The sequence below is a fragment of the Sinohyriopsis cumingii genome, chromosome 4 (genome assembly GCF_028554795.1).
Source record: "Sinohyriopsis cumingii isolate HCF-2022 chromosome 4, ASM2855479v2, whole genome shotgun sequence".
Lineage (NCBI taxonomy): Eukaryota > Metazoa > Mollusca > Bivalvia > Unionida > Unionidae > Sinohyriopsis > Sinohyriopsis cumingii.
In genome coordinates this window covers 147,957,434-147,977,321 of record NC_142964.1, presented here as the reverse complement: position 1 = coordinate 147,977,321, position 19,888 = coordinate 147,957,434, and the positions used below count along the sequence as shown (strand labels likewise).

The following is a 19,888-nucleotide window of genomic DNA, read 5'->3' as shown; positions in this document are numbered from 1 at the left end:
ACACATCAACACTTTCAGCATTGGATTTCCACTTAAGTTTATTCAGAACATCTATTAATAGGACTTGTGTCTGTAATTATATGGTTATTTGGGGGATTTATTTCACAGTACTGTAAGTTCTTTATTTAAGTTCACTTTGTATTCATGGGAAAAAGTTATGTACTGAATTTTACAAAGCTTATTGCTTTTCACTTACTTATTTTAAGAGCATAGACTCATAACTATATACCGTAAAAAAGTGCAAACTGTAGTGGTATGGTCATGTCTCGCAAGATCATCTGGACTGGCAAAAACAATCTTGCAAGGCACAGTGCGAGGGTGCAGAAGAAGAGGCAGATAGAAAAGATGTGGGAGGACAATATTAAGGAGTGGAAGGCAAGGGATTTGGAGATTCCCAAAGGACAGTAGAAAACAGGAAAAGATGGAGAGAATTGGTTGTAAAGTCAACTATGGTGCCCCAACGACCTCTTGGCTGAAGGGATTGATGATGATGATGAAAATGATGATGATGGTGATATATGTGTGTGTGTGTGTGTGTGTGAATTTGAAAGGTAACAGCAATGTAGCATCTAGGTGGGTTGCGGGTGCAATGTAAATATTCCTAAAAAATTTTGATGCCATTGAAAATAATTGTGTAAATTACAAAGGAGTGTCTGGGTGAATATTTTTGTACATGTTACGCTGAATCTTAAGGTAATGCAAATCAATCTTGATTGTGTTCAGGTGGAAGTGAGACAGAGTAACTACCCTTTATCACCTCTCCCCCTTCAAACATTCATCCTAAGACACTCACTAAACAGCTGCCTTCAATAAATGGATGAATTTCTTATGTAGTAAAAACTCATTCTTGCATGACCCTTTACAAGTGCTAAAGATCAGCGTCGTTGACTTTTTAGCATGCAACGGGTTATCAGTTGCCCTTATTAATGAAGTTATTTTTATTGTAGAACACAAAACAGAGATTGCAGATTTCATACGGGTAACTGCTCACTGTTCCTTTTGCCTGATGGTTTTATGTCTGAAAACATTTTAGACAAGAACTCCAAAATAGGAACATGTTTCAAGTTTACTTCTTTTATTGAACGTATGCAATGATAAACAAACCATTTTGAATGATCACAATTATTTCCGTAGTAAAGTTCAAGTTTTGTAGTGAGAAAATTTGGAACCTTAAAAATCTTTCTCCAAAAACATTAGAATGTCTATATAGCAGGAGAAAAATATGAAAAAAGAAGCCACATTTTGCAAGTGAATATGGATGAATTTGGGCTTGTCAATGAGGATCACACCTTTATGTATGTTACAATTAAAGGTTACTCGATACCATATTTTATCTAATCGTATGACAGTCACTTGAAAACTTTAAGATGGTCGTCTATACTCTTGATTAGCTGAGAGTATATTATCATCATCCTTACATGTACATCATTGTCATGAGAGGAACTCGGTTGTAATATATATATTAAAGCAACTCGTGGCCACTCCAATTTTGATAACACACCATACGAAACATTTTGAGATAGACACGCATGAAGCTGAGCTATTTGGAATACCTCCCTCCAGACACACAGGCAATACTCATAACTGGCTAATGTGATAATAGTTTTTATGTTTCGTTTTCTCATGTGTAGGACATGTGTACTTAGGGTCGACAGGTCATCCCATTGCCTTCATTAACATATTTGTATTTATGCATGGTATTTAAAAAAACAATAGCACGTGGCTCCGGATGCTTTATGTGCTATACTTCCAACACATAACAATTATAAATTATTTTCTTGCTTTTGTTTCTTTTCTAATAGCGGCTTATATAGCTAGATTCTGCTTAGATAAATACGATTATTCGGATTTTCATAAAAGTTTAAAAGACTTTTATATAAAGTGAGAGGTAATAATAGAAGCTGATTAATACTTATGTGTTGAATCTGCTAACTACATTGCAAAAATGTGTTTGTACCAGGACAAGGAAATTCCCATCGTGGGGTTAATTTATTTGTCCTCCTCTTGATTGTAATTTCCTTGTATCGGAACACACCCTAACATACGTTCTATTATTCATTCTCGTCTAGAGTATAAAGAATTGGCTAGGAAATGCCAGGTATGTTAGGGGATTTTATCTTGATAATACAATGTATCTGAATCAAGATTTCTAGGTTTCTTCGGTGGTGAAAGGTGACTTGAAAATAATAATAATAATAATAATAATAATAATAATACACAATCTCTCGCTCGCTCTGTTCGTATGTATGTATGTATGTATGTATGTACGTATGTATGTATGTCTGTGTGTGTGTTTTGTGTGTGTGCATGCGTGCATGTGTCTGTGCATGCATGTGTGTGTGTGTGTGTTTGTGTGTGTGTTTTGAACAGTAAACTTTGGTTGCTGTACATGAAAAAGATGATTTTATTGCCCTTGTAATAAAGGCATTTTGTCTTGATCCATCTGACCGTTGTTAGACTGACTAGAATATAATGTATACACAAGCAGGCCAAGGAAGGCTGCTGCAAACATCAAAGTCAAAATCACTGAAAAAAAGAAATGACAAAGGTGTTAACTAGGAATTAAAATATTATCCATACATATCCATACATATAAACAAGCTTAACTTAATTTTTTTTTGTTAAATTCACAATAACAATTGTTTTAACAGTTAACCTCTCTCTCTCTCTCTCTCTCTCTCTCTCTCTCTCTCTCTCTCTCTCTCTCTCTCTCTCTCTCTCTCATGTTGTTGCTGTTATAGGGTTTAACGCCATTGTTCAGCACAAGATAAGCTATACAAGGTGGTCAGTATAAATGGTAGAGAAAGAACCCAGGAAAACCCTGGGAAGAACTACTGACCGGCATGAGAAACTATTGGCAAGCTTTTTCACGTACCCACATTGGCCGAGCCCAAGACGCAAACCCACACAGAGGTGAAATAGCAGTGATCCATAATGATGATTGCTTTAGACCACTCGGCCACTCTCTCTCTCTCTCTCTCTCTCTCTCTCTCTCTCTCTCTCTCTCTCTCTATATATATATATATATATATATATATATATATATATATATATATATATATATATATATATATATATATATATATATATATATATATATATATATATATATATATATATATATATATATATATATATATATATATATATATATACACCACTTATTCATACATAAAATTACTTCCAGCTGGTCATTATACACAAGCTTAACTGTCTGTAAGTATTATAATTGATATTCAATTTATACAACTGTTGTGAAAATTTAAATTTGTTATATTTTCAATAGTAAAGTATCATTTGAAAGTGAATTTGAGTATCAAATATCACATATAAAATGCAGTGTGAGTGCTAGTAGTAATTTTTACAAATGACGATCTGTGTGTGTTTTCCAGTTCATCTTGGTTCCTTAAGATATGCTCTACAAAATTTGTGTCAATTTCTCCAGTGTCCAAGTCATGGATCTTTGACCGCGGGTAGAGATCATCCTAACATCAACCCATTTTTAACTTGTACGAACAAGACTGACGAATCATCAAATATGGCTGGTGATAGTTCATATGACACATATCATTCAATGATTTCTCATTACCGCTTCAGATATTTTGACTAAATTTGATAGTTTACATTTCTAATTGTGATTCTGATCTGTCATTCGATATCACAATTACGTTTGATCGCTTCACTAAATTTGACAGAGTACATCTGTGTTTGTATTTTGACAGTTATCAATCAATTAAATGATCTCAGACACTCTTTGGTCTCTTGTTAAATTTCTTTCGCATTCGCATTGTTGATTCAAACAAATTCCATGTATTGATGTCTGTCGCATTTTACTGGAAGAAGGGTTGTGTTGTTTTGTAGATGAATGAGTTAGGTGACACTGTAGGCCGATAAATCAGCCCCACACCTGGAATGATACACAGGAGTTTTAGGGGATGATATCGTGTATTCTTTAAAACCTGCAAAACTTGCAGACAATCTTGTCTGCACATATTAATGTATATTTTATGCACTCACCAGTATTTCAAACGGCTGTTGAGCTACCATTGCCTAAAGTGTTATTTTTGTGATATTTACATAATATTTCCTGATCAAATCCTGTGTTTGGTGACTTGTAAATCTACATGGAATAGCAGAGCCCTCTGTCCTGTGGCCATTTTGAATTTTGCGCTAGATATGTCTATTGGAATCGGGTAACAATTATAAGTACTTCCAGTTCAGTACCCACGAATGTAGTTCTAGCCTATTTTTAGAACATTTTTTCCTCTCTCATTTTGGTGGTGATAAAAGAGTTATATTTATGCATTTTTTTAAAAAGGGATTTAAAGGTAATTGTCTATTCTTGAGAATATGAGCTGAGTGTGTGGTTTTCCATGTGTATTTCGGCGACAGTGCACAGAGAGTACTAAGGCCTTGGTGATGATCCGGAAGTGAAATCTGTGTTCTGTTTATGCTGCTCTGTTGACAAGTCCAGCCTCTCAAACAAATGCAGGTCAACCTTTGACAAGAACTTCACCGTGAAGTCATCTTTGAAGGTATTTTAAATTAACATATGATTTGTACTGATTGTCAAACAGTGGAAATGTCAGTATTGAGAAACAAATGTAGAGAACATATAGTAAAATTAATTGTGTTTTATGTCCTATTACCAAATACTGGTAAGTGTTTAAACGGTATGCAGGTGTGTTCTGCAAATATTTGTTGCAGCAAAATCACACATTTTAATAAAAAGGTGACATCAAACCCACATATCGTCCATCAGTATCATCGCAGATTTCGGGGAGGGGTTAATGTATCGGACCAGTGACAATAGTGTATCAATGTGCACAAAGGCAATTCAGTGAGTCAGACGATCCAAGCTTGTCACTTGGCTTCCTGAATCAGATAAATCGGAGAATTGAAGGTAGTCAATAGGCCTTCTTGCAGTTTGCTGTCAACTTCCTTAGCACAACTTATGATTCATACATAGTAGCCAAAAATATAAAGTAATTTTGTATTTTTGTATGAAATCATCAAGTTCACATTCATAATAACACAACTGCATAGTTAACAAAAATGAAATAAACTTTGACACATCTTAATACAGGAAACTGTAGCCTAAAAGTTCACAAAATGATTAATGAGATGGCAATACATATAAAAGAAATAAGTCTCTGTCTGACGATGATGATTTTAATGTAATCAAAATGTTTGTTTATTGCTCCTTTATTAATGAAGCAAATTTGATGGTTATGGACGTGAATTTAGGCGATTTCATAAAACAACTTAAAAGTACTTGCCATTTCTGGTTACACTATATTATCTGCTAGTAGTGTGCAGAAAGGCCTATCAAAACAACAGAGTACAAATTGCAGGCGAGAATAAACAAGAATATTTTGAGAAAAATAAAATGAATGAGTGTGATGTAAATTTAATTGGTACTGTGTGATTGAAGGTAGGAGTTTGGGCCTACCTGGTTATTGTCAGTTTTTTAAAAACATGTTAACTTGGTTCAGGTAATTGTTTTTTCCCTCGCAAAAAACATGGTCTACTTGATCTTTGCCAAGTAGCTTACAAAATGTTAAGTGAAAGACCTGAGCTTGTTTTGTAATGCTATGGAAATGAAAATTTGACCATCATCCTAGTCCTAGTATTGTATCCTAAGTTATTTTTAAAGGTAGTTTACATCATAATTACTCATTCTAATCCTAATATATATAGTGCAATCAGTCTTTTAGTTGTGTCCAGTTATGATTTGTGAGGAAGTTTGTTAAAATTATTCATTGGAATTACAAAGTGTTCATTGGCTTAAGGACTAAGTGACTATTATATTCATTACTCATACTATGGCTTTTCCATGAAAACTGAAGTAAAATGACGTGGAGATTATATAACTTTGTATAAAAAATGATAAAAATACAATCCACTTTACTTTGATTTGTATTAAAAAGGAAGCATGCTTACTGTATAGTGTTCCACTTTCATGGAAGTGCTTGTCGTTAGCTTCTGTCTTGGCATGGTAGTTGGATGGAAAGTTCCAGCACTTGGGGAAATCTGACGGTGGTTTGGGAATTAGACTAAAGGACTCGTTCACAAGCAGTTGCATGCCACCAAGATTATGAAATTCTATGTGACAGTGGAAATTCCAGAGTCCAGGATTATCAGCCTTTAGCCGTATCACCACGTAGCCTCCAGTAGGCACAATTATTGTGTCTTTGCGTGGTGGCCGTTCTAATTCGACTCCCGGCACATTTCCTCCCAGCCAAGTTTTGTTGGCCCATGTTGCGTTATTGCAGAAGGTCATGGAGCGATCTGGATTACCTCTACAATTAATGTCTAAGTTGTCTCCAATAATTTTGGCCGTGGTTTCGTTGTATTGTCCGTAACCCATTTTTATTAGATGGAAGGCGTGTCCATGCAGATGCACAGGGTGTGAATAGCCTTTTCCGTTACCCATATTCAAGAGAATTATCTGCACAGTATCCCCATCATCAATACTGATCACATAAGAGCAACTACAAATCTTTTCCTCACCACAGTCCTCTCTGTCACAGGAAGAATGAAATTCCTGTGGTTGAGTCATAGCTGAAACAGGTGGATTTTCAAATACATGGCCGTTCACAGATGCTGGAGTCGAATTTGTACCTGGAAAACCAAAATTAAGGAAAAATTCCTTGAATTTTCCAGGTTCAATATCCGGAGCGGGATACTTGTAGGTTGCCGCTTTTAGTTTGTCAAATGACTTGCATTTCGTATAGTCGTGCAAAGGGTAATATGAATATGGACAGTTGAGGACAACACATTTATTATCTTTTGTGCATGATCTTTTACTTGTGGTTGGTTGTTCGATAGGTGCCCCATTGTATCGCAATATGGCTTCAGCTGAATGATTGCTGTTTGCCTCAAGACTCAAACCTCGAATCCAATAATTTGAAACTGGGTTGTCTGCGTATAGAATAAAATCAAAACGCTCTCCAGGATTTATAATAAAAGATTCGACCACCTCACTCTCTAAATCGAATCCATCAGATGCAACAATTGTCAGATCATGTCCATCAACAGATATTCTAAATGGGTATAGACTTCCCACGCCAATAACCCTGAACTTGTACGCTTTTCCATGTTCTACTTCAAAAACCTCTAGCGGTGCCCCATTACTTTTTCCGGTCACCGGGTCATGGTACCTTCCCCTTCCGTTAATTAGACCGGCCTCAAATTTAAAAATGCTTAATAATGCCCCATCAATGGACATAGAGGGTTGAACTTTCTTCCTTCCCTCATACATTCCATACTGAATTTTCATATATGCAACTTCTGAATCCCAGTCGTGGTTCCACTCCTGTATTGTCATTACATGCTCCCGTGTTGCATTTTCCTTCGTCCTTTTACGAATGATAAGGGCGCCGAATGCTCCCATCGTGCGTTGACTCGCCATGTGAGAATGATACCAGAAAGTACCTTTAGGTTCAGCCAAGAACTCGTAAGTAAAGGCCTGACCGGGAAGGATTGGACATTGAGTAACAAAAGGAACACCATCCATCCAGGGTCTTCCTCGTTGATGTAGACCATGCCAATGTATGGTGGTAGGTTCACTTTTCAGACTATTTTTGACATGCACAATGACTGTCTGGCCTTCGTAAACTATTAATGGCGGCCCAGGCATAGTCCCATTGAATACAGTTACCAATCGAGGGTCTTCCCAACCATCTGCGGTGATGACTTCATTGGGATCAATTGGAGATGCCGTTGACGTGTTTATGACATCATACTTGTAGATATGTCCGTTATTCACGAAGACAAGATCATTGCCCTTCATCATTGTCAGTCTGTGGTCTAACTCCAGGTAGAATTCGCATACTGTGGCCGATTCAGGACAGTTATCTTCACCTAGGACAACAATTGTGACGACTATGAGCATCGCTAGGATTGTACAGATACATGATGCCATTTTACCTGAAAAGAATGAGACCTCAGTCTTGTTAACGAAGTATTTAGAAAGGAATTCTTATGAATCAGGGGTTTATGAAAATGCATGTGTGTGTGTGTGTGTGTGTGTGTGTGTGTGTGTGTGTGTGTGTGTGTGTGTGTGGTGTGTGTGTGTGTGTGTGTTTATTTATTTTCCATAAATACAAAATATAAATGTAAGCAGTTACAGTATTATGAATTAAAATTCCATATAATTCTAAAAGTTCTATCGCAAGTCCAAAAATATAGATTATTCCAAATGAGTTCCAGCGGTGTTCCAAATGAAGTCCAATTTCGCTAATGAAATTAAGGGGGTTATGATTACTGAATACTAGAACTGGAGAAGGGGCTGAACTGATTTAGACTTCAAAGTGTTGCAATGCCAATATCAAAGCCAAGCATTCCTTCTCGATTGTGGAATTGTTTATTTGGTTCTTGTTTAATGTTTAGAAAAATAGCAAATTCGATGATCCATGCCATTTTTGTCTTCTTGAATGATTACTCCACCAAACCCTATATCACTTGCATCAACATACATTTTTAATGATTAATGGAAATTTGTAACTGAAAGAACTGATGCATTCTTAAGTATAGCCTTTAATTTATCAAAGGCTTCCTGACATTTGTCAGACCAATGAAACTTGATGTTCTTACTCAACAATTGGTTAGAGGTTCAGCAATTATAACAAAAAATTCCTAAAATATCCAGCCGTGCCCAAAAGTCACATCAATTGCTCTTTACTGATAGGCTTTGGGAATTCAGAGATAGCCTTGACCTTAACTTCTATAGGTTTAGTTGACCGTGTTCCACAACATGTCCCAAAAATATAACACATGCATAACGATGACATCATTGATCTAAGCATCACAGTCATCAAGATTAGATGTTATCAAGTTTATTAAGCTCTTGAATGTTGACGAACCTTTCATACCAAAGGACATTACTTTACATTGATAAAGTCTAACTGGAGTTACGAATGCCGAAATTTCCTTTGCTCTTTCCATAATTGGAATTTGCCAGGATCCTTTCAAAAAGGTCACACTTGGTTACATATTTTGCAATTATTATTTTGTCAATGCAGCCATCGATTCTTGGCATTGGAAATCAATCTGTTTTGGTGACACTGTTCACTTTCCATAATCAGTACACATATGGAAAAAGTACTATCTGGTTTAATAACAAGAACAAATGGTGAACTTCAGTTACTTTTACTTGATTCTATTACATCATTCTCCAGCAAATACAGAATTTAGTTTTGCAACATCCTTGTTTCAGAGAATTCATCCTGCAAGTATGCTGTTTCACGGTTGATTTCATTTCTTTGTACTGGTACATCTGGAAATATGTGCTCATATTCACGTAATAGCTGTTTTAGTTCCCTATTTTCTTACTGCGCAGAAGCGAATTCTGTTCCAGGCTGTTCAGTATTTCTCATTTTCGAAGACTGGTTATGCCAAATTCACTATAGTCCGATAGCATCCCATCAATTAAATCCTCGTTGTGTGGGACAGGTACACCACCTAAATTGATTTAATAATATACAGGGCTATCTCAATCAACATACTCCTCTAACATATTTATATGACACAATGATTTCTATTTTCACCTTCTATGAGTGTTAATGATGTAATTTAAGCCACTTACTTTCTTTTCAACTATATTCGGGTCATAATGCATAGCCCGAAGAGGATTTCTAGGTACGAACAGGAAAGCTAGAATTCTATAGCCAGGCTGAAAGCGCCTTCCTTTGTATTTCTGTCACACTTTCGTGTTTGACTGAGAATAGTGAAGATTAGTTATTGCTACTTCACAGACCTTTGAGAATTTATATTTGAAATCTGAAACATACTCATACAGATTAATTTCTGAATCTTAGCCTGAAAGAATTAACTGTCCCTTTTATTAACTTCAATGGTCCATGGACAATATGACTAAAAACCAATTAACTTCAATGGTCCATTGACAATATGTCTAAAAACCAATTAACTTCAATGGTCCATGGACAATATGTCTAAAAACCAGTTCAAAAATACTAAAATCCAAAAATGCTTGAACTGATGCCCTAACAAATGAACACCCTTGTCCCAATCTTTTTCGGTGGCAAAGCAATATGACCGAATCATATTCTTCAATGTTTGATGAAATCTTTCCAAAGTCTCTTGATTTGCATGGTGATAGGGAGAATATTTAAACTCTTGGATACCTAATTGGTGAACATATTTCTGGAAAACTCCAACATAAAATTTTACCCTCAATCAGACTGGATAGATTTAGAAATGAAAACGAAAAAAAAAAAAAGATTTATCAAAACATTTATTATGGTTTTAGTTGTAATATTCCTCAAAGGATTAGCCTCTGGAAATTTTGTGGACGAACACATCATGGTCAATAAGCATTGGTACATGACTTGGTCTTAGGTAAAGGACAGACAGTCTACTATTCTCCAAATGGTTCGTCAAATGTAGGAATAGGTTACAGATGAGCTTTATGTATCTTCTGATTGGGTTATTTTATCTTTTGACAAGTGGCAAGATCTACAATCTGTTAGATATTATCTGCTGAAAGAACACAACATGTTTAAGACCAGTCCTCTCGATTTGGAGTGCAGGTACAGACTGATTATATGGTCAACAAGTTGGAACTGGATGCATATTAAAAATACCAACTAGTTTAATACACAATGAGTAAAGGTGATGCCAACTAGGTGAAAAGGCAAACATTTTAAAGCTTTAATTCGATTAGAAATAATCAGGAAAAGCCTTTTGGTGCTTGGTGTTTGTCTTGTCTTGTCTCCGTTTATGTATATATAAAGCATTTAAATTATAACCTTTAACTTTTGCGATAAAATATAGCTTCAAGAAAGATTTGAGTGAAAGCATCAGGTAAATTATTAGTGAAAATGTTTCACCCATCGTATGCTATTCACGTTATTTACATATACAAATATATTAAATTTAAATTCCACAGAAAAAAGATATGTATTTAATTGAATACCACGCAGATTTCCTCATAAACTCTGTCACGTACATGTTCTTTTATTTAATGATTGAAACACTAACATGCTTTTCTACTTTTTCAATGTCCATGTAAACACAGAATATCAGAGTAATACAAATTTTAGTAAGGATACATTTTGATTTTCCATCTGACTACTCTCTATCAACCCTCTGGTACTTTGGGTTAAATCAGTGCTCCATCTATACGGAAATAGAGGGGCACTCTCATCTGTACCCTCAGTACCCTCCTGTCGGACTATTTCCACATTTCTAAAGCACCTCCTTCAGCCTGTGCCGTTTTCTATTGATTTCTCATATTTCTATATTCATCTAGTGCATGTATGATACAGACACGAGTATACTTTGATCTGTTCGTATTTTCTAAAGGATGAAATTTAGAACTGATTCAGCTGCATCAAGTTCTTTTATCGCAAAACATACACCTTTGTTTTCAAAATAGTTCCCCGTCCTTCGATGTAAGTATTCCCCTGTGTGACGCAAAACATGCACCTTTGTTTTCAAAATAGTTCCCCTTCCTTCAATGTAAGTATTCCCCTGTGTGACGCAAAACATGCACCTTTGTTTTCAAAATAGTTCCCCTTCCTTCAATGTAAGTATTCCCGTGTGTGATGAATTCATAGTCGAAGAATGATTAATCTTTGGCAAAGTCGGAGTTGTCATGTAAAACAATATATCAGTATCGCCACATCAAATGCAAATGGAACTTTTAGTTTCAAATGTGCAGCAGTTGAAAAAGGTTGGCAGTTTGTTCTTAATCTTAGGAAAACTAAGGCTACAACAATATATAACTTCCAAAGTAAAATATAACAATGAATCGATAGTAAATGAAATGTTTTACATGATGCTGTTGGAATGTACAACATTAATAAAAAATATTGTGGCACTCATCTTCTAGTGGAAGAGGGTTCGTATTTCGAAGATACAAAATCTGATTTGTCATGTAAAACGATATATTAATACTTATGTAAATTTTTTAGCAAGGAATCGATTGCTGATATAATCTGAGCTGTCATATAAAACGATATATTAATAATGATGTAAAACTTTTTTTTTTTAGCAAGGAATCGATTGCTGATCAGACAGTGTAAAAGTGTATAAAATTGGCAAATAAATCATTACCCACCTATTTATAGAAGAAGGCTGATGTTTTCACCTTAATCTTTGGCAAAATTCAGGTTGACACCTATCACCTCATACCAATTTCGACATCAAATTTTTATTAAGGAATCGATAGGAGTCTGAATGTGTGGGGATGATGCAACCCAACAGGAAATGTGGACTATTAACAAAGTATCTTTGTGTGAACTCCTTTCCTTCATCATCGCATACAATTAACTATTTGTAAAAATAACGATGTGACCAAAATGCTAGCTAAGCTCGAACACAAGATAACGATCAAACCGAAAGTTATTTTAAATTCTGTACTGAGTCACTAACAAAAAGAAAATTAAAGGAATATTTTTGCTAAGGTTTGATTATCGAGCTTTCTCCACATACAGCCATTTTGTTTTGGTGACATGACAACATAACATTATTAATATGGTTGCATCGATGTTACTTTGCTTCGTCATAAATATTTATGTTACTGCATTTGTATGGGAAAATATGAACGAGTTTTTCGGAAGGAAATACTGCATGACCTTGGGAGTGCAGTATATCCATCCCACAAAACGAGTTCATATTTTCCCATACAATTACAGCAACCTTTTTATTATATGCTCATTTTCTTATTCTACTTAAAGCTTAATTATGTAAACAAAAATACACTACACGAAACAAAGTAACTGAATGTATGCATTATTCCAAACTAAATGCACAAGCGCAGATTCGTCATTACACAACAACAACATTATTAATGCGCACATAATTCCGCCCAGATAAATTTGAACTTAGTTGCGTGTTCGACATAACTTTCGAAAGAATATTGCGTTTTGGGGTACTTAAAATTGAAAGTTGGAGTCATATTGTGAATGAATGCGCATTGAAACAACTTTTTCCATTTGATCTGGAATGAATAGAGTTTGGTATTTTTGTCGTTTCCTCAAAATTTAGTGATTATGGACTGGATTTTTCTGTGCCAATTCTATATGAAGTACATCGGATTTCAGCGGCTACATCTGAAGTGTGTTTCTGTTCTGTCACTGAATGTTTGAAATAATAATGTTGGAAAAATATGACGTCTTTCAATTGCAATTATCAAAACGACGCTATAAAAATAAAATGTTTATTTTATTTTGTGTGCAGTAAGGATGATGTAATTGCACTTGGAATATAGTCGAAATAAAAGCACAATGTCGAAATGTGTAATCAAGCTCAAGAACCCATGACATGGCTCATGTAATTCGGATTTGCAGAACTAAGAACGTACATTTTGAGGAAATTCAGGATGTAAAACTAAGTATATTTTTGTTATTATTATTACCAGCTAAAGAAGACAGTTTATTCCTTGTCACTTGCATGTTATTCGTAAAAGACCTAGCAATATTATGAAATCTGTTAAATGAAAAATGTTAACGCGTAATGTTGCAAGACAGCTGATACGTGTCAGTCCTTGAAACATCTGCTTTAGTTCATTCAGAAACAAACTGAATCAACCAAAACATAAAACGCCTACTACGTGAGTGAACATAATTTGTTCACAAATCAAAAGTGCTGGCGTCTGCGTCCATTGTTTGTTTACAATATAAAGTAGTTCTTTTATGAGTGCAAAATACTGAACGATTCTGACAATGTAAACTTAACAGAGAAAAAATTGAACATATAATAGGATTGAGTACGGTACCGATCGATAATGCATACACAGAGGCTTGTTGTTGTTGTTGTTGTTGTTGTAGGGTTTAACGCCGTTTTCAGCACATGATAGGCTATGCCTGGCGGCCAGTATTAATGGTGGAGGAAGAACCCGGGAAAACCCCGGGAAGAACCACCGACCCACGAGAAGCTACTGGCACAGAGGCTTCTATTATTGATTGTAGCTATATTTGTATCAACATAAACTGTGTATCAATTTCTCTTGATGGCAATTACTTCACAGCGTGGTATAGTCTCTGTAGAATGGGTAATGATTTTGTGGTGGCAGAAAAGAAATATATAGTTGATTCGTGAATAATTTCGTATGGAAGAGTCGATGGCATCCCTATTGTTCAACATTTTTGTATAAATGCTCACGGTGGTTTATATGCAAATGTTGAGCAATAAGGAGGCCATCGACTCTCAAGGTATACTGAAGGAGTTGATTGAGTCTCTAATAGGGACATTAATTTGCCAAGAGACTGGGATATCAAACGTGTAACGGATAAACTGAGATCATATAGGTTTCTTAAGGAAACGTACATGAAAAATGTTGTATACTTTGTCAGAAACATTTTCGGAACACATTAATAAGTTGGTTAACCTGGGAGTGAGCTTAGAAATGGAATGGAATACACGTGGGCCATTGAGGCAAATAAAATTATTAAGAAACTTCAGAATATTGTGTAAGAAAGAGTACGCCTGCAAAATAAAAATAACTCGCCTGCTGCCACTGAAAGGAGTGACGTTTTGATGAGGTCAGTGATGATGATGGTCAAGACTGTCCTTATTAAACAAATGCTCTTGAGCCATGAATATAAGAATGACATCCAAACTCACTGCCCTTCAGTGGATATACGAACGGTTTTATGAGGAAGCAGTAGAACAGCAGCGCACGGAACAACTGCAATTTTCAGACGCTCTTACCAAAAAGCAAGAACATGGCAAAAATGATCAAGGACACTGACACACGCTCTAATAAATTTGATGTTATTAGATTTAAATGCACAAAATTTGGTTGGACTTTAATTGGTGGGCTGATGGGACATTGGAATTTATCTTATCTGAGTTTGTAAATGAATTTGATGAGGCCGATTATAATGAGCCATTTTATGTGAAAAGCCTGATTTAAAATTTCGAGTTACAATAAAGTCACGTAATGGAAGTTTGACATCAGCCTAGTCTTGAAATTAGTCCGAGTTTCCTTTGACCCTTGTCACCCCATTTTTGATATTTGGACATTAATATTGGGGTTTAGGGTCAGAGCGCATTCCCTATCGAAAAGTTGGAATTCGCCGACACCATTTGGTGTTGGCATGGGGTAGTCGCTTACTAGCCGGCACTGCAAACTTGAACGACCTTTCATTGAGATATACCTGCATGAAATCGATAGGAATATGATTTATTTTCTCAGAAATTGCAATCATAGCATTCGTTATGTCTTTAATCCGCTGACACACGAGACGAAATTACATTGTTGCTAAAATTTGACCTTGATCTGGCCATTTGTATTCCTAGTCACGTGACTACACAACTCTCGCAACCTACATCTCAATGACATCAGAGGTCATACAGTCAAGTTATATCAGCAACAGCCATTTCTAGTGTTGCTGTAGGAAAACAATTCGAACATATAAATAAAAGTCATGTAATTTTTATAAAAAATGTAAAAAACATAAACTTCTCAAAATATTTATTGTGAAAACAATGACGAAAATCTGTAACTGTTGCAGAAATTTGAATTAAACTAGATTCACTACGAAGAACACGTGTCAATGTGGTAGTCACGTGACACCAGCAAAAAACCATCGCTGACATGTGCTCGGTACTTCTTGAAAATGGTCTCTCCACCCTGCTGCCATACCGACAGGTTTCTGTTCGTTCTTCTCAGAATAAATATGTTGAGAATTAGGTGTGCATTATATTTATTTAGAAACATTAAGAGACTTCTATATAATATGTCCCAATTCTATGTACAACAATTTGGGAAATTTGTTTATTGTTGATATCACGTGACTATATGATCTCTGATGTCATTGCCATGTAGGTTACGAGATTTGTATAGTCATGTGACTCGGAATGCAAATGACCAGATGTAGGTCAAATTTCAGGAATGACGTACTTTCGTCTCGTCAGCGCATTAAAGAAATGCTATGCTCACGATTTTTGAGGAAATAAATCATAGAAATCATATTCCTATCGATTTCATGCAGGTATATGTCGAGGAAAGGTGTTCAAGTGTTCTGGGTCGGCTAGAAAGCGGTTACCCCATGCCGACACCAAATGGTGTCGGCGAATTCCATCTTTTCGATAGAGAATGCGCTCTGACCCTGCACCCCAACATAAATGTCCAAATATCAAAAAATGGGGTGGCAAGGATCAGAGGAAACTCGGACTATCTTGAAATCAGTGTATTACCTGATGATGATGATGAGTAATTAAAAAACATTTTAAAAAAAACTTGGTGACGGGTCAACTGAAATGTTGCAATGTTTCCACCAATTAGACAAAACGCTCGAGTATATGTATGGGAGGCTCTATGACACTGGGACGAAACAAATGCAAATGCAAAATGATAGTACGAACTCTGTGAAAGAAATACCATTATCAGTACTGTAAAACACATACGCAGGTGTTCCGTGATAGTCCAACGGCACTATCATATCTTAAATGTGGCATCGGAGTCAAATCATATAATCAACATTGCCAGCCCTATGGATGTGTTTCTGAAAGCTTATATGACGCGCAGACATAAATCAATATGATTAAAATTCCGTCAAAGACACATCCTAAATTACGTGGATAGGGAGTGACCTAATACGATATTTTGGGTGTTTACTGGAAGCAAGCAAGCTACCGGTACTCTGTGGAATCAGTTCGAAGAAATACTTGATGAACTTAGAAGTGGAGTGAAGGTAAAGCTTGGTGTTGATCCACGTGAGCTTGTAATTATTGAAGATCAAACTGGTAAATTTTTAACACCTAATGTTGACATCTAATATATTATTTTCAAGTTGAAAGGTGCAGTCGCAAAGAACCTGGCTGAAATAACTGAAAACGGCGGAATCATACAGCGGTATATCAGTTGCGTTTATCAAAGAGTATGTTGATGATACTAATGCTACAACAAAGCAATACGTGGAATAACAAACCGATAACGTGCCCGTGCCACCACGCGTGGTAACGTCATGGTTCCAAATTCTAGGTATATTCATTTACGCATCAACCTTTGCAAATGGTTGACTTATATTTAGTTTTGGTGCCACTGCTTTTGTAAACAAAAATAAAACTAAGCGTCACATCTTTAAAATGTTTGCGAGTCCGGATCATACCTGTTAAACATAACTGGAACTAATGGCGTGTGGGGTCAATTGGGAATGTTGATAAATGAAAAGCGGAATCTTAGCCCTGAGTTTGTAAGACTAATATTACAGCTCACAAAAAGGACGATGTTGGTCTTGGTGTGACTGGAAGCACGACGACATCAACCATTGTAGATGCACCAATCGGAGTTATTTTCGGAGCTTTTTGAGTAGTAACCAGTGTCTCTGATGTTGCTAGCAAATTAATTTCGATGCAATTGTATTCACGACTACGTGTCTATTCCAAATGGTTAAGAGATGCACAGAGGAGTCTCAAAATGATCAGTAAATTATACTTGGTGGTGATCGGTAGATTATACATTGATACTATAAAATAATCAGTGCGGCTTCGTTTGAGACTTTGCTGGCGGAAATGGAAAGTCACAGACAGGTATAGACACAAATAAGAAACTGTATGGATTCACGAAAAGTAAAAGCCGAATTAAAAAATAAAAAAACCCGCAGAGAACTGGTTTGTTGATTGAAACAGCAACTGCCATTGTGAGATGCCCGGGCAGTATCGATCGGTACCAAATTCTTACAGTAGGATCAGAGGCATGGTTTTGCCTTTTTTTTTGGGGGGGATACCTTTCGGGACACTGACGTCCGTCCTAGACTCTACCATCCCCTTTGACCGGGTCACGTATGTGCACAGTGCAACGGCTGCTTATGGGCTATGTATGTCATGGGGTTGGGGTGTCGAGGACGTGTGGCAGGGACCCAAAGGGGACAAAAAAGGTAAAACACTTTGATATTACTTTTCGCAGAGCGGAATGCAACCCCTGGAGCATACGAAGCAGGGAACCATATTATCGTGGCCTTGTGTGCATAGCACCATGGGAAGCCAGCATATCAAACTTGTTTTGGATTCAGCACTTTATCTCTGATGTACACTGTCTAGATGAGCGTTTGGCTTACAGAAACTGACGGTTTACTGGGACACTGCTAGATGCCAACAAAGTCTTATTTTAACAAAGTGCAAATCATTCACACAACATGCAAAAAGACGTTTTCAACAAAGGTGAATTGTTAATATGTTGGCGCATTTTCAGGGTAAAATCTCCTTAAGTAACAGATCAGGTGTTGTTATCTAAACAATTTAATAAAACTCATATATTCACTGTCCTACGTGATGATCTGACAGCGATCGATTAAGGTTCTTGTTTTTGTGACCTTTGAATTAACGGAAATATAGCTCTAAGAAATGTGAAAGCAAACATTAAAAGTTTTTTGGGGGGGTCTTTTTTTTTTTTTGTGTGTTTTTGTATTGAACCGATCACTTCTATTTAGGCATTTTGGGATTGCGAACTGCAAGTAAGATTTACTTACCTCCAGTAAGCATCGGCATATTCTACGCTTTGCAAAAAACACATATTAACAAACTTTTTTGTTGTTGAAAGAATTGTGCTTAGTTTAAAATTACCTCTAAGAGATGTATTGGGTCGACTTAAATATTTCATGAAAATTAACAAAGTAATGAGATTTCAGTATGTCAAGAAAATTAACAAAGTAATGGGGTCACATGTTTAGAACGAATTTTTTACTTTTAATATACAGACATGACCTGAGAGTTGGTCGGCGTCGGGATACTATCCAAAATTGGGTAGTATATCGCCATATAGCACATTCGCTTATTTTGAGACTATGGCGTAGTGATCTTAGAGTGAATCAAATTGTTCGTGACTTTGACGTACACTTAAGTAAATAGTGAATAGTCCCTTGCGTTAAATACGGGAAGGCTGATGATATCATACAAAAATTGACTCCAGTGAAGAAATAATCCTTAATGTTGATTTATTTACATTCAAGATTATGAATTACATTGGGTGAAAATACTAAAGAACGAAAAAGTGGTTATCTTATCAAAAACAAAATGAAACAATGCAAAATATTGGCTATTCAAACTTGGACCTGACCCCTTCAGAAAATATTAGAGGGCCATTGGCCCATATCCCTGAGTTCTATCCTGAATCCGGTACCGTCTTTATATCTAAATTCTGGGGCTCATAATTGACCTTCAAACCTCTTGTTCTGAGTTTCGGCTTTTACTTAGAATAATTTATGCATGTTTTTTATTCTTCATTTTTTTTCGATTGCACATCAATATATCATGATTCATTCATGTGAAGAAAACTTGCAACTAGTAAATTGAAATGCATTTACCGTCATCTAAACGTACGCCAAGTACAGTATATTTTTATAAACTTTCGAAGCAATATTTATATACGTGGTTTTTACGTTAATACATGTAGGTGAATATGCGTAGCGTATTAATTAATACATGAATCAACGTATGCACAGTCGGCAGTGGATAAATATGACAAATGTTTCAAACAATCATAAGCAGGATAAAGCAAATTAAATCATTCATTATTCATAAATCACTAGAAAACAGAGACTAAGAGCAGCTTACCAGACAACAGTTGATCAAAATTTTCAAAAGCTGACTGCACGACCAGTATCGATAAAATATCCTACTACATCACTACATAATCGCGTCATATGACTTACTCAATGTTGCGTAAAATTTATTGTAAAGTCACATTGCAGAGCTTGGCACATGACGGGAAAGTTATGTAAAGCGAATATATCACGTGAAATGATCTTACTTATACGGCAAATTACAATACAAGCAAAATATGGCCAATAACTGCTTGAGAGGCTCCGCTCCTTTTTAATGTATCCACTATTATTTTACATTTTCTCAGTAGACCCAATATTATTTATTGTATACTTTCTTGATGTATAAAATATTATTTATTGTACACTATTGT

The 19,888-nt window shown here is 35.9% G+C and overlaps 1 protein-coding gene across 1 annotated transcript; it reads right to left on the bottom strand.

Moving 5' to 3' along the window:
• Positions 1-1,058: 1,058 nt before the first annotated feature.
• LOC149802302 (multicopper oxidase 3-like) lies at positions 1,059-19,671 on the bottom strand. The gene is made up of 3 exons (XM_089956730.1): positions 19,528-19,671; positions 5,944-7,932; positions 1,059-2,526 (listed from the first exon to the last, which is right to left on the bottom strand). Exons 2-3 carry the CDS (start codon positions 7,925-7,927, stop codon positions 2,405-2,407), a joined length of 2,106 nt encoding a protein of 701 aa, XP_089812856.1. The 5' UTR covers positions 7,928-7,932; positions 19,528-19,671; the 3' UTR covers positions 1,059-2,404.
• Positions 19,672-19,888: the final 217 nt, after the last annotated feature.